The sequence below is a fragment of the Mastigoproctus giganteus genome, chromosome 7, assembly GCF_048544385.1.
Source record: "Mastigoproctus giganteus isolate SK-2022 chromosome 7, ASM4854438v1, whole genome shotgun sequence".
NCBI lineage: Eukaryota > Metazoa > Arthropoda > Arachnida > Uropygi > Thelyphonidae > Mastigoproctus > Mastigoproctus giganteus.
In genome coordinates, this window is record NC_143581.1 from 214,928,891 (window position 1) to 214,944,736 (window position 15,846).

Genomic DNA, 15,846 nt, shown 5'->3' on the forward strand with positions numbered 1-15,846 from the left:
CAATACCTATGGGATAGATCAATACCCTCAGGACCCACTGGGAATTGACATATACTGATGACCTTACCGTTGTACACTGATGACCTTACCATTGTTGACCAGGAGCGATCTTACAAGGCCGGATGTAGTAGTAGTAGTGGCATGTGATGCAAGAAAGCAAATGTATGAGCTTATGCAGCATCAGCCGAAAAAAAAAAAAAAAAATCATACCATTCCCTCCAAATGCCTGTCCAGTTCCTCCTTAAATTTATTCAACCTATCAACTTCCACAACGACAGATGGAAGTTTGTTCCAGCAATTAACCACCCGCTGGCTAAAGGCAAATTTCCGCACATCTATTCTACATCTGTCTTTTCTTAATTTAATGTGTTGTACTTCTATCTGGAGCTAGCACAGCCACTGGAGATGCACCATGGTGGTCCTTGAGAAATGGAAACTGAGACCATCAACTACTAACTGTGACGTAGTCCTATTACTGGCGATTAAACTGGACCTGACCCCCTCCAGACAATGGCCGTTGATAAGGCAATGAAGACCCAAGAAACACCGGGAGGAGACAAAATAACACTAAATGCCAGAATCCTGAATGTACTTCTTGTTTGGGATAATGGATCATTACCTGACAGTGACTATTCATATTGACGACCTGAACGGGACACTCTAGCCGAGTTAACTTTTAATCCACATCTCTTGGCCAGGGATAAACAGTTTTCCGTCCCCTCCACTCACTGCTTTCCTCTTTTCTCCTAGTGGGGCTTGTCCCCACTGTCCAATTTGCGGTTGTCTTCCCTGTCATCCTCATGTTTCTACCTGTTCCCCCCCCTTCTCCAGACTCTACCCAATTCTAACATTTTATTTATTTATTTTTATATTATTTTTTAAAATTTATTTTTGATTATTTTATTTTTAATTATTATTTATATATATATTTTTAGGCCATTTCCACTGAAAACTTCGGAAATTAGGTGGCAAGGCCTACCAGAGTACTTAAGCGATCCCTCTACTGCCTAACCTTCCTCCGCGGAGTAAGTGTGGGCAACAGTGGAACCCACTAGGGGCTCAACTGCTAAATGGGCAGAACAACTTAACACGACACTGGACAACGCTAACCCATACACACACGCACATTACACTTTTTAAAACTCTGGCTTTCACAGAGTTCTGTGATACACAAACAGCTTAAACAACACAGAGATGGGGGAAACCCCTGGGGCCTTTAGATCTCGAACACCTTACACTTTTGTTCCACTCCCACTAGCTGGAATATTTCTGAAATGTTTTCCTTGTTCGTTAAATCATGCAAATGGCAATTATTAGCATTAGCATCAGTAGAGGCATATGATGCAAGAAAGCAAGCTTATGCAGCATCAGCAAAAAAAAAAAAAAAAAAACCCCTTCCACTTCACCCCTCCGTTGAGAAATTAAGAAAAGACAGATGTAGATTAGATATGCGGAAATTTGCCTTTAGCCAGCGGGTGGTTAATTGCTGGAACAAATTTCCATCTGTCGTTGTGGAAGTTGATAGGTTGCCTAGTCTCCAGACACTGTAATTTGCAAAACCTAAGCCTTTCTTCGTAAGCGCAACCCCTTGTTCCATTCACTAATCTTGTTGCCGTTCTCTGTACTCGTTCCAGCAGCTCTACATCCTTCTTGAAAGATGTATACAGTGCTCAAGGTGTGGCCTGATCATTGCCTTATATAAGGGAATAATCACCTCCTTATCCCTGCTAAAAAAATTCCTGCACACCATTGACAAGACACCATGAGCTACTCTTGTAGCCCGTCTGCACTTCTCAGAGAACTTCATATCTGCCTACACAATTACCCCCAGGTCCTTTTCAATCTCTACTACTGTCAGTGTAGTACCACAGAGTTGATACTTCGCTCTGGGGTTGCTCTTTCCCATATGTAGTACTTTGCATTTGTCAATTTTAACCTTCAATTGCCACCTCTCAGCCCATTTGCTCAACCTTTCCAGATACTGTTACAGCAGCATAGCGTCAGTAGTGTCCTTAACAACCCTGCCAACATTTGTATCGTCCACAACTCAGCGTTGTTATGGGCATATATCAGAGCTTGAAGGACAGGGTGGATGCCCTCGAAGGATCTAAATTGAGAGGGCCATCAAGCTCTCAGCTGCCCACATCAACGCCAGAGGTTGCACTTGGTCATCACGCAACACAGCGGCAACCCCCAAGGCAGAATGCGCTGGTCTCACAGGAACTAGTAGTTGTTGGTGACTCTATTGTCAAGGAAACGGGGAACTTGCTTTGTAAAAAGGATAGGTGGAACAGGACCAGGGTATGTCTGCCAGAGGAAATGGTTGATGACGTTGTAGAGCGGATATCATCTTTTAAGGGCACAAAAGGTGATATAGTTGTCCACGTTGGCCCTAATGATATTATGAGCAGGAGACCGGCCGAATTACTTAACAAGTACAGGTCACTGTTAAAAAAAACCGTGAATTAGGGTTGAATTTGAAAGTGTCTGCAATTCTGTGCAGACACGATAGGAGGGAGTATACGATGAGAGCCTTGTCGATCAATTCGGCCCTGGAAAGATTGTGGAAGGCTCAAGGGGTAGATTTGTTTTCAGCCTGGTCTGTACTTGTTAAAAGGAGAGACTGCTTCTACAGGGATGGGACACTCTTAAATAGACAGGATGGAAATCGAGGCAGTGTTAGGTGGGTCGGAAAACTGCTAGCTTGGGGGCGGAGACACAAGGATTATAACACCCAAACGTACATTTTATTGCATTTACGTGTACAAACTGAAATGACAAGTTTACGTAATAGTATTATGTACCGTAATTCAGCAAAATAAGTCCTCAATATTTTGTTGTTCCTCCTCGAGCTGCAATTACGGCCTTGGAACCATCTGGCATAGAGTTAATCAACTTTTAGCTATACGATTGCCGAATTTCGGGGTACCACACCCTTACAATACTCTGCTGTAGCTGAATCTTACTTCTCAGTAATTTTAGACGACATTATGTACCAGCAATTTTCAATAGGATTGAAATCTAGACTGTTGCCGAGCCAGTTCAACACTGTAATGCCAGCATTTTTGAGGTATGATCGAACCTTAGGGAGAAAAACGAGGCAAAACATTGGTTTGAGTATATTTTAAGCCTATGAGGCAGGAAGGCAAACTCCATTAAATCTGAATAGCATGAAACTTACTTACTGGGCAAGGCGCTGAGTCCTGTTGAAAAATGCAGTTTTGGACGTCTGTGTGGTGATCCTTAATACGGGTTTCAGGAACTCCTCCAAGATAGCAGCGTAAGTTTCTCCATTCACCGTTCCGTTAATAAACTTAATTTGCCCCCCTCCATACCCACTCGCCTCTTTGCTTGTTATGCAACCCCAGACCATCTGACCGGCAGGGAACTTTACATTGGGTGTTATGCAGTCAGGTTGGTATGTCTCCGATTTTCATCTTCTGACATATCGCTTCCCATCCGAGCCATGCAAGTTGAATATCGAATTGTCAGAAAAGATGACGGTGTCCCATTATTCTTTTGTCCACGAAACATGCGTTTTAGCCCAAGAAAGTCACTTCTTCCTCATTTCTTGTGTCAACAAAGGCTTCTTCTTCTTGGGCCGATAGGCATGCAGACCACATTCCGAAAGCCAGAGGCCATATCAAAGTCCAGATTTAGATCAGGAACCCTAGCAGAGCGATTACGAAGGCATAGCCGTTTCAAAATTCGATCTTGAGAAGGTGTAGTCACTCTCTTGCGGCCTTATTCAGGTCTTCTCTTCACATCACCGGTTTCACGCTTTAATTTAGCACCCGAGGATACTGTTGATTGGTGGCAGCCTATTCTATGAGCGATACCACGCATAGAAAGCCCTTCCTGGGACAGAGCAACAGCTTCACTTTTTTCTTGGTGTCAACTGAACATACGGAGCCATACATATATTCTGCAAAAGAGGAAGCTAATAGCGTGCATACTCTTCTAAGGCCGTATTTATAGAAAGGGCTGATGCAATGCCTTTCAATTACTGTCTGACGCAATAAAAGCGTTATCTGACTTAATACCTTTGTTTTGCGACAAACAAAATGACTGTAATCAAACAATATTTAATAGATTATTTGTAAGTTGATATCTTTTTCATTGTGGAGTACTCTCGCTTCATGTTAATTTTGCTACAAAAATTGGTGTGCTGAAGATTGTGTGCCATCTCCATCGTTCTAACTTCAGAAAATGTGGTGACTGAAATTCAGGAGGGTTACTAGACATCTCCAGATTTGATTACTTATCCTCTAGTGCGTCCTCGCCTGTAGAAAGTGTATATACTCAATTCCTCCTTACACTTAGTAGAAAAGGCTGGGGTTCGAATCCTATTCCTAAGCTTTCCTATTCCTATTCGAATCCTAAGCTAAGAATAGAAACAGGTGCAGCTATACTTGCGTGTACACCAATGCTAGGAGTTTAGTAAATAAATTTGATGAATTTGAAGAATTGCTCAAAACATCGAAGGCAGATATTGTTGGGATATCACAGAGACGTGGTGTCACACAGATATAAGGGATGCAGAACTGCAATTTGGGGAGTACAACGTCTACAGAAAGGATAGACAGGATAGGAAGGGGGGAGGGGTTATGCTATTAGTTAAAAAACACATAAAAACCAAGGAAGTGAAGCCAGTCGACATCGCTGGACAGTGCAGTGTTGAGTCAGTTTGGTGTGACATAAACATTGGGAGATCAAAATTGAGAGTAGGAGTGTGCTATAGGCCTAATGACTCTGATGAGTATAATAAGGAACTGTACAGGGAAATAGAGTGGGCCAGTAAATCAGAGAGTCTTATAATGGGAGATTTTAATTTCCCAGATATTGACTGGAATTTGGGGGCTGGTTACTCACACACTAGCAGGGCTTTTGTGGATTCATTGGATGATTGTTTTCTACATCAGCATGTTCGGGAGGCAACTAGAGGGAGTAATACTCTTGATTTGATTATCAGCAGTGATTCTTCATGCATTAAGAATCTGCAGATAAATGAACCACTAGGTGGCAGTGATCACAGTGTGCTGAAGTGGGATTTACTCAAAGAGGTAACTACCATTAGGGGTAAAGGGAAGGGTTATTGCTTCCGTAAAGGCGACTACGATGGACTGAGACGGTATTTAAATTCTATACAATGGGACCAACTGATGATGTTACCAACAGCAAATTCAAAATGTGAAGCATTCAAAGAACTTATCTTGGAAGCTACTAGGCTTTACATACCAACTAAGAAATATTGTTCAAGGTTTAGGCCAAAATGGATGTCAGATGAACTAATGAGGCATATGGCAGAGAAGAAAAATGCATGGGATACTTACAAATTAACACATGACACAGAAGCCTATGATAGATACAAGTTGATATGCAACCAAGTTACAAAGGAGGTTAGGCAGGTGAAGGCAGATTACGAGAAATCCTTGGCAAGGGATGCAAAGAAAAACAGCAAAGAGTTCTTTACTTATGTAAACTCTAGAAGGAAGGGGATGAATCAGATTGGTCCACTTGATATTGATGGGTCAAGTGTTGATGATCCTGCTCAGGTAGCTAACAAACTAAATGAATATTTTGCATCGACATTCACACATGAGGAGTTATTCAGCGAGGGGAATGCCAGAGGTGTATTCAACTCTAGCAGTAAGCTACAGAATCTTGAAATAACTGGGAGTAAAGTGGAGTAGAAACTGTTGAAGGTAAACACAAGAAAGGCACCCGGGGTGGATGGGATCTATCCAGTTATATTAAAGGAGGCAGCAAAGGAAGTAAGCAAACCCTTAGCCATAATTATGAGAGCTTCCTTGGACTCAGGGGAGGTACCCATGGACTGGAAATGTGCAAATGTGACCCCAATTAACAAAGGAGGATCAAAGGCTGACACAAGTAATTATAGACCTGTGAGCTTAACTTCTGTTCCAGGAAAATTAATGGAGGCACTGGTTAAAGAAGCACTGCAGGATCATTTAGACAAGACTTCAGTTATAGCTCAGACACAGCATGGTTTTGTTAAGGGGAAGTCTTGCCTGACCAACTTGATTGGATACTATGATGCAGTCACAAAAGAACTGGATGCTGGGAATAACTTTGATATTATATACTTGGATCTTAGAAAGGTTTTGATACTGTTGCACATGGAAGACTGCTACACAAATTGGAGCAGTGTGACATTGGAGGCAAATTGCTGCTATGGATAAAGGGGTGGTTGAGGGGGAGGAGACAGAGAGATGTTGAAGTTTTCATGGAAAGGCGACTAATAAAATCTATAAATCATCACCCACTTGAGTCTTCAGGGAGTCCCAGTAGTTAAGAAGACTTGAAAATTGAAGAATTAAAGCTTTTTCCCTTGAGAAAATTGATCAAGCAGTTGAATAAATTTTTGTGAGGACTATCTGGTTTTATAATAAAATAATTTTTCCATTTTCAGTTTCTTCTTCCATTTTTTACTATATACAAGTACATTACTACCAGGGCTTGCATAAAACCGAGAAATTTCAAAACCGAGTTTAACCGAAGTTTACTCTTAAAACCGATTTTCTCAGACTTAGGGAAAATAATTAAAAGCTTATAACACAGGTATTTATTTTATCTTGGGTAGATTGTACAAATCGTAATGAAATCTTTTAAACAAAATCTATCATCTCTTATAGTAAAAAAAATAAAAAAATTAAAGTGCTCCAAAAAAATAACCAGCTTGGGATTATATAAAATTACAAATTGTATTCAAATCCTTTGAATAAAAACTATCTTCTCGTATAGTAAACAAAAAAATAAAAATAATGCGAAAAAAAAAACAGCTTGGGGAAATTACTTTACAATTTATTGCTCAGCTTTTTTCTGAAAATGATCCCTTAAAAAACACAGTATATTAAGCATTTTTCCTGATAGACTTGACCTTATTTTTGTGTTAAAGAGACCAGTGATCGAAAACACTCTCTCAGATTGGACACTTGTTGGTTTAATGGTCAGCAGTGCTCTATAAACTTTCTCCAGCTTTTCACTTCTACTGCCAGTTGCCTCCAAAATTTTAAATTCTTTGCTGATTTCCAATTCACTCGGATATTTTGAAGGTTCTTCAGTTAATATCTTTATTACACTATCATACTCTCGCATGAGTGTATCTCCAACATCGGACTAGACGAGTCTTTGTTTTCTTCTAAAAGAACAGTTCGTTTATTTTCAGTTTCTTCATTCAACGCTAAGACTTCTTCGGAATGTTTTGCAAATAATCTCTGATAAATCTCTTCAGCATGCTTTTACCAAACTTGCTTACTTGGAAAATCAAAAGTTCTTGAACCTGAATCTTCTTTCCTAAATTTTTGGGGTTGTGTAGATAGCTCAGCAAAGCCAGAGTTTGGCAATTTCGTCTTGCATTGTAACGCTGAAAAAGGCTTTGGTGAAACTTTAAAGCAAATGGGTTTTCTGCTGTATCAAGCTTAGCAAGCAGAAATTCTATTGAAGACTGCTTTAAGTAAGTCTGTATCTTCTGAGGTTATAGCCTTCAGAATCATTTCAACTGGTCGCAAAGTTTCACGTAGCAATTCAAGTGTTTTCCAGTCATCGTCAGACACAGCTTCAGTTGACAGTACTGTACATAGAGCATTTGGAATGCAATTTTTCAATTTCAAAAATCTCTCAATCATATAGAATGTGCTATCCCATCTAGTCTTGCAATTTAATATAAGTTTATATTCTTTCCCATTAAATTTTGTAATATGTCATTTTTGGTAGGCGATTTTCGAAAAAGCTTGCAAAATTTTCTGACTTTGTTAATAGTTTGTGCATTATTGGCCATTGGATTGAAGAAATAAATGAGCTCATCGGTAACGTCGGTTTGATAAAGCATGCCTTGCTGTGTTTCTTCAACTTCTTCATCATCACTACTTTCTTCATTGTCTTTGGGAGACTCAGAGACTGTGGCACCATAATTGATTTATTTTTCATAGAGTACATCTATAACTGACAGATGTATACAATGGGCTATACATTGTTGATGATTAGGCGTAATTTGCTTGCCAAACTTAATCATCATTACTGCTCCATCGGTGGTGCAGGCAACAATATCCTCATCCAAGTTCAAACCAAATTCCTTCATGTGTCCATTCACAATTTGCTCAGTTCTTCTGCTGTCAAGTGAACCATTAATCTCAATAAGACCTAACGACCAATGATTGTCTTTTGAATGCACATTTATATTCATATACCTTTCATGTTGTATAGACGTATATTCGTCTAGTCGATGAATACCGTGCACCCAAAACCAATGAATTTTTGAAATGCTGAATGTGTTCTTCTTTCTTAGTTTTATAATAATTCAGAACCATATTTTTAATTCCATTCACTGAGGCTGGTGGTAATTTATCGTATTTATTTCTCTGAAGGCGAAGGCTTGATTGTATAAACTCACTCTTGGAACTGAATTAAAAGAAAATCCATCTAAAGCAGCTAATTCTGAAATCTCTTCTTCCATAGATTTTTTAACGATAAGTTTTCTAATATTCTTACCATTTTTACGGGAGGTTCACTGTTATCTTGTTTAATATCAATCTGATGCATTTTCTTTAAATGCAACATCAAAGATAATGTAGATCCTCCAGACGACTTCATTATCTTCTGACATTTCGAACATTGTGCTTCATCTTTGCTTTTTCGAGCAAAATAATTTCATACATTTGATTTCATCTTAGACATATTAAGAGTAATAAATATTAATTAGTAGGAATTTATATCACCGACAATTTTAAATAAAATATTGAAGACAACAAAAGCACAATACTATGCGTCACTTCCGCAAGCACTGAATGTAGTCTAAACGAGGCAAGTTTCAAAATTTTCACGAAAGAATTTTTTTATTTATTTACTTGCAATTTTTTTTCCCTCTATTAAATCTATTGTATTTTCAAAAATTATGTAAAAGCTATATTTGATGAAGCTGCTTTTTGGAGAACATTTGATCGCAAATTTAATAGGAATAAAGAAGCAAAAAACTTTCTTCGATTGAAATTTGATGCAATATTCAGCGAATCTGTTTCTAGTGGGTAACCATCAATAAGGCGCGTTCCATAACTTGCCTGGCGAACAAGATTGATGGAACGGAGAAATGTTGAGCATTTTCTTTTACGCTGTCGCTCCGACTCACTCGGTCGTAAATGAGTACACCTGCATCGTGCCATGGTACAGGTGGGAAGATAAAATGTACCCCTCCTAGATTTGGGCCACTTGCCCATGAGATTCGTACCTAAACATAAAATAAAATAAAATAAAAAAACATGTTTAAAACATAAAGCAGTTGAATGATCCAGACAAACGAACAAACAAAAGAAAATGTGCGTAACAAAAAACTATATTCGAGGGCTAACTAAGAAAATATTCGAATCCAGTTTTAGAAGCTCGGTTTCGGTTTTAACAACTCAATATGAAAACCGATTTAACCAGTTTTATAAAACCGCTTTGCAAGCCCTAATTACTACTATATATAATATAGGTGTAGGTACACCATATCTACTCGTGCTTCACAACGAGCTGCCAATGTATTGCATTACTTCGAATAAGAAACGCTTCACTTGCGATAGCAGGATATCTACCTACCAACCGATGAAACGGCCACTAGCTTTCAAACGGTGCCGTCTGGGTGGTGGCGCCCACCGAGAATAAGCATCAATAGTCTTCTCTATTAGTGAAGCGTTACTTATTCGAGGTAGTGCGATACATGGCCTACTCGTTGTGAAGGAGGAGCACAATATGAAATACAGATGAAATGATGCCTTTCACACTACTACTACCTTACATTTTCTTTAGGAGTTGTCTGTGCTATATCTATATCGAATCTTAAACTCTTAAAATATTACTTCTAGTTCCATTTAGTTTTATTTAAAGAATAAACATTAAGAAAACTGGTCCTTGTTTTAAGTGGAATATTCTGGAACCAATTGTCCTCGGATAAGGATGATCCCCTGTACCTGTTTTGCAGGTCCGTTATTCGAATATTCGTAGTAATGAAAGGTGTAGTTTAGCGAGCTCTTTACAAACGGCTGACGTTGACACATTTGGATACCCGTGAGTGGAGTAACTAGGGTATGACCCAAACGTGGTATCCACCCATAAAATGAACTCTGCCTTCACAACTAGTTGCCTTTGTATTGCAATGATATCAAACCTATCTTTTGAAACTAATAGGCAGATTTATTTTTAGACTTACGTCCCCAGAATGTTAATGTGGTGTTGAGTGATTTCTCCTCTTTTAAAGAAATGACAAATTAGTAATTTTCTGATGTCATTTGTGTGAGAGTACTGCAATACTGTACTAGGGAAATTGTTTGTGAAGGCAAAGTTAGTTCTACCGTCATCATTAAGACCATTGTATTAACTAAACAGTTTAATTTTGTTGGTTGCTCAAAAAAAAAAAAAAAACGAGAGGAGAAAGGTAGTCCTTCTAATTCCATAAACTTTAATAATTATTTAATTTTATTTTTATAATCTTTTATTTTTAAATCCATTAAATTATTTTATTTTTTATAATCAAAATTAGTTTTAACATTATTAATATTATAACTACAATTTCATTTGTTTTATGTATTAATTCTAATGAAATTAATAATTTAATTTATTTAATAATTATTGCTATTATTTAATTTTTTCCTCGGAAAGGCAGAATGATAAATATTTATTTTCCATATTCCTTATATTTAGTCATTTTGTTTCCAGATTCCGCGGGTTGATGGTCATCATAAGATCAACCATTATAGAATAACGCTATGTAGTAGTAGTGGCATGTGATGCAAGAAAGCAAGTGTATGAGCTAATGCAGCATCAACCGGAAAAAAAAAAAAAAAATTACAAAACAATTCTCTCTAAATGTTTGTGCAGTTCCTCCTTAAATTTATTTAAGCTATCAACATCCATAACGACAGATGGAAGTTTGTTCCACCAATTAACCACCCGCTGGCTAAAGGCAAAAATCCGCACATCTATTCTACATCTGTCTTTTCCTAATTTGAATTTATGCCCCCTTAGGTGAGTAATCTGCACAAATGGAAGACTCCCATCAGAATTCAGCGTGCTCAACCCATTCAAGGCTTTATACACCTCAATCAGATCACTTCGCAGGTGCCTAGTCTCCAGCCACTGGAATTTGCAGAACTTAAGCCTCTCTTGGTAAGAGGATCCTTTCATTCCCCTCACCAACCTTGCTGCTCTTCATTGTACACGCTCAAGCAAATCTACATCCTTCCTAAAATGAGGCCTCTAGACTTGTACGCAGTACGCAAGGCGTGGCCTGATATACAAAGGACGATTATAACACTATGAGGTCAGTTGAATCCTGTATTTCAGACCAATGCAGGGTGAAGTAATTTAGTTATGCATTTGCTGTATGTGCACAAATGATAAATTTATCATGCACCCTACACTCCAAAAACTAACAGACACCTGTTTTTTACTCCACTGACTTACAAACAAGTGACTCAGACCATAACAAAGGAAAGCATATGAGCCACACAAGTTAGTTTTTTTTTTTATGTTCTTTTGCATGGTCGAGTTAGCTCTCTGGACCGAGAGTTGCACGGATTTCCTCTCTGAGACTTGTATTTGTCATTCAGCAAAAGAGGTAAACCGACTATGGACACAGTTTATAGGCACGCCTTACAGCTTTAATTGATTAATGTAAAAAATAACAAAAAAATATTATTAAACATATACTCTATCTCGAAGTGTAAATTCGAAGTTTAGAATTCCATAAATATCTGAACTAATCTCAAAGAATAGTAAAGTTATAATTTTAATTAAGTCTATTTGATTAGCAGCATCTTCACATTGGGTTTTTCTTTATTTTATGCCATTGAATTTCGCTCAAATAGCACATAGGTGAATAGTTGTTTGTTTGTTTTAGATTAATATCTAAGGCCATTAGGAGAGAATACAGTCTTTGGTATGTGGCGGGCATGACACTTTCTGATTTTACTGGATGAAAAACCATACGGTTTGTGCCCGAGACAGACAAATTTGTGTACAAATGGCTACAGAAAGCATGCAAGATATGAATTGAAGCTCTGCCGCGCCGCTCATACACTAAAATGTAAAAGAAAAGATAATTCCGTAGCTTCTCCTAGACGGGACAGCTTCTTCTTGTAACAAAGCATGATTCCAATATTACTGCGCCAATTGTCTGCTCGAATAACTTCTATGTAAATGTTCACCAATTTGTTCACTATTTCGAAGTAGATCAATTTCAAGGATACAGAATTATATAATAATTATTTATAAAATTATGATTACCTTACGAAATAAAAAAAATATTTCTCCTTACTGGTAATTAAGCAATAATTTATTTAAATTTTAGAAAATTTATTAAATTGAAATGAATGATTTAAAAAAAATAATAGAATGAGTATGTATTAATTTATTTATTTTCAAAATTACTACTTTAATTTCATTTTGTGCCGTCCTATATTGTTTCTTAATTCTCTCTGTGCAGTCCCGCTGTCCAATAAGGATGAAGCGTTGATTCATGTGATATTCATTCGCGAACCGTTAGCTGTTAGACTGCGGGATCTGTTTCTTTGGTCTGGTGTGCTGTGCTGTGTTGTTGAAGCTCTGTTACTTTATTGTCTTATTGTATCGGCCAAGGATTTAGAAAGATGGAAGAGCAATCGTATGAAGGAAATTATAACCAAGAGAATCAAGGTTATGGCGATTATGCAGAAGGAAATTATACAGAACAATATCAAGATGGAGAAATGGGCGACGCAACTAATGCTAATGGCGTCATGGACATGCAGGAAGGAGAAGCAGCTCAGGGAGAAGCTACCTCCGAAGAAGCAAAGAATTCTGAGGAAGAAGAAAGGTATTTATTAATTTTTTTCGTTCCCATTTGTCAGTGAGCATTATATTCCCTTTTATTTCTTAATAAAAATAAAATTTACATCAAGTTAACTCAGTTATTGTATTAATTTACGTCATGGCTGACACAATGCTTTTGTGTTGGAAAATGGCGCCTTTTTATCGATCTTTTGTTGCTTGTATGTATATCCTTTTAATCCAGATATAGCCGAAGATTAATTCTAAGTTTTCGATTTGTTTTTTAATTGTAACAGCCTAGCTGCATTAGTATGTTGCTTTATTTCTTTGAATTAAGATGTATGCATATAAATATATTTTCTCTAGGTTCACCGTTCATCGGCTCTGATTCGCACGATTATAGAAATCAAGTAATGTAAGGATTTATTTGAGGAGAATCATTCCAGTTCTGTTAAATTAAAATAAAATTATTTAAATTATTATGTGATATTGTGAATATGATTTGTATTTATTTTGTTTAATTAAAAATATAACTTTAAAGTCGGGTATGGTGTCCATTTCCAGCCATCCATGGATTTTCTTTGTTTTCTTTATTAGGTTTTCACTCTAAAACTTTCATAATAAATTCCTACTTGTTTCACTGAACGTTCAGCAATAAAAGTTAGCTGAATTTATTAAATATATTTGATCCAAATGGCTTGAAGTGGGTGAAGATACCCATTAGAAATTGTCAATAACTAATAATTTTCCTGCAGGCATTGAACTATAATGCTCTGAAGCTTTGAAAATAAGAATAAATTTAAAATTTATTTTGCTGCAGGCATTGAACTTTAAGTTCTGAAGAATTGAGAATAAAGATGTAAATTTAAATTTCCAATCTTAAAGAGAGAGAATAAAGTAATTTTTCTCTAAAGGTGAAATGAATAACACCATTTTGATGGGGATTGTGGCTCAGCCTTCTCTAATGCTGACTTTATTTCCAACAGGTTTTCCCTTCTCGTCTTCACAGGATCATCATGCAGCCTGAAAGCAATGGTACTTGTGCTGCGCTTTTTATAAAAAACCTGTAATGTGCTACATATTGAGAGTAGTACTCTTACATAATTTTGAAACTTAACAGACTAAAATTTAGAGTAAAGAGTAAAAACAACTTACTTTACTTACTGAATTTCTCAGTAATCAATTCTAATTATTTTCCTTCCAAGATTAATTTTCAGTGGCCAACTTAAGCCTAAACGAGCACTTTATGGTCTCCTTGAATGAGTAATGAGAGTAAAGGTAACATAAAATTTGCCAGATTAGAAGTGTAGTAAAATGTTATCAAAAATACATATTTATACCTATTTTTTTGCTTTCAGGAAATTGTTCATTGGTGGAATCAGTTGGGACACAGAACAGAGTAAGTTTTTTTATTTTTGAGACCTAGCAATTTCATAGCATACTGTAGTAAGCACCAAGTAAGATTGCGAACTAAAGTGATTGGGAGACTATTACTGGGTGAAGTAAAACATTTATGTGAATAATTAAACTTATTACATTTAGCCATCAATTTTTTGCATGTGACGAAATTTCCACTTTGCATGGCTAAAAATAAATAAATTTACATTTAATATCTATTTTTTCATTGCCATAAGAGTACAAATTTATTTTGGTTGCATATTAATTGCACATGGAGTTTCAGCACTGCTATCACAAATAGGCCATGCATTTTTGTGTGACAGTGTACAGGCTCAAACCTACATCCTCCTTAATTGTGACTGTGCATGCCCATGCCTTCAAGTATTTTATATACTTGAAAAGTAACTTGAGTTATTTCAGGGTGCTGTTCAGAGAAATTGCCGATAGCAGTAATCTCCATTGGGGAGTATTGCCACTCTTAAAAAAAAAGTGCTTCCTGCATTTCGGATGGAGTAAGTTTACCAGACTTAGTGATAATTCACTAAGCCTAATTTATTTTTTGTAATTAGGCTTAGTGAATTATCAGTAACATTTTAGAATAACTTTCTAGTTAATGTTTGATAGCTGTCCAATATTTTCAGAGGTGGTTTACATTATAGTGCAGAGAACTTACAAGGTATTTCTGTGTGTATTTGAGTTGGAGAACTGTTATATTAGGTATAGGTTAGGGCTTTCTGCATCGAAGACCCCATGATCTGCTACATAAAGAGGTCTAGCCTCTTGTTTTGAAGATGCTGCTTTCTTTCCCTTGCAGATGATATAATTTCACAAGATGTTTATTGTCCATATAGTTTTACCTGATTAAAGCAAACTGGATTAATTTTGGCATTTCTGTTCCTAAGAACTGTCCTTGACCCTAGTATATACAATTTCTATGACATGCAGTTAATGGATGTTTGAATTTGAGAATATGTGCAAACACTATTGGGTTAAATGGCATTTTGATACTATCTTGCACAATTACAGTAATTCAAAAAAAAATTGTATTGTACTTATTTTACAATAGTGTAGTGTTAACTTCAGCAAACTTAGTGTGAAGTGGCTAGTATCTGGGAAGGAAATGCTTGTCTTATGATCCAAGAACTCTGAATAAGCCCCTTGCTGGGTGCCAGATTGTGAGTATTCTTAAAGGTATGAGAGAAAATGGCTTTTCATTCTCTCATACCATTCAGTTAAAGGTATGAGATGATGAAAGAGTGTATTCTGGGATATTGCAGGTACATTGGTATCACTCGTTTTTCCTTTATTAACCCTGAGGGGGCTCTTTGTGAATAACTGGGAGTGTCATTTCCCATGTTGGTTGCTGATAGTGGATTAGTTGGATGTAGATATTCTTAATTATGTGACACCCTCTAAGCTACCCCATTCTTGAATATGTTAATCGGTTCAGATTTTGTTGCTGGGTCCTCAGTTTCTATCAACTTTTAAATGGGACAGGAACTGTATTAACCTAGGAGTGGTTATGTTAGACCTGTCAGGTGAATTTAGAATATTATTATTATTAATAGCTATATGGTGCAAGGAAGCCTGAGGCTTATGCTGCACCAGCCAAAAAAAAATTCCCAAGTTACCCTAAGAAAGAGAGAG

At 37.0% G+C, this 15,846-nt stretch overlaps 1 protein-coding gene across 3 annotated transcripts in view; it reads left to right on the forward strand.

The window, feature by feature from the left end:
• Positions 1-12,528: 12,528 nt before the first annotated feature.
• LOC150083666 (heterogeneous nuclear ribonucleoprotein D-like) overlaps positions 12,529-15,846 on the forward strand; it is a 44,750-nt gene continuing 41,432 nt past the window's right edge. For all 3 annotated transcript variants that reach the window (XM_090378111.1, XM_090378112.1, XM_090378113.1), the window contains exons 1-2: positions 12,529-12,847; positions 14,160-14,200. In XM_090378111.1, coding sequence (XP_090234237.1) covers positions 12,642-12,847; positions 14,160-14,200 — 247 coding nt within the window. In that variant the 5' untranslated portion in view covers positions 12,529-12,641. The remainder of the gene's footprint in view (positions 12,848-14,159; positions 14,201-15,846) is intronic.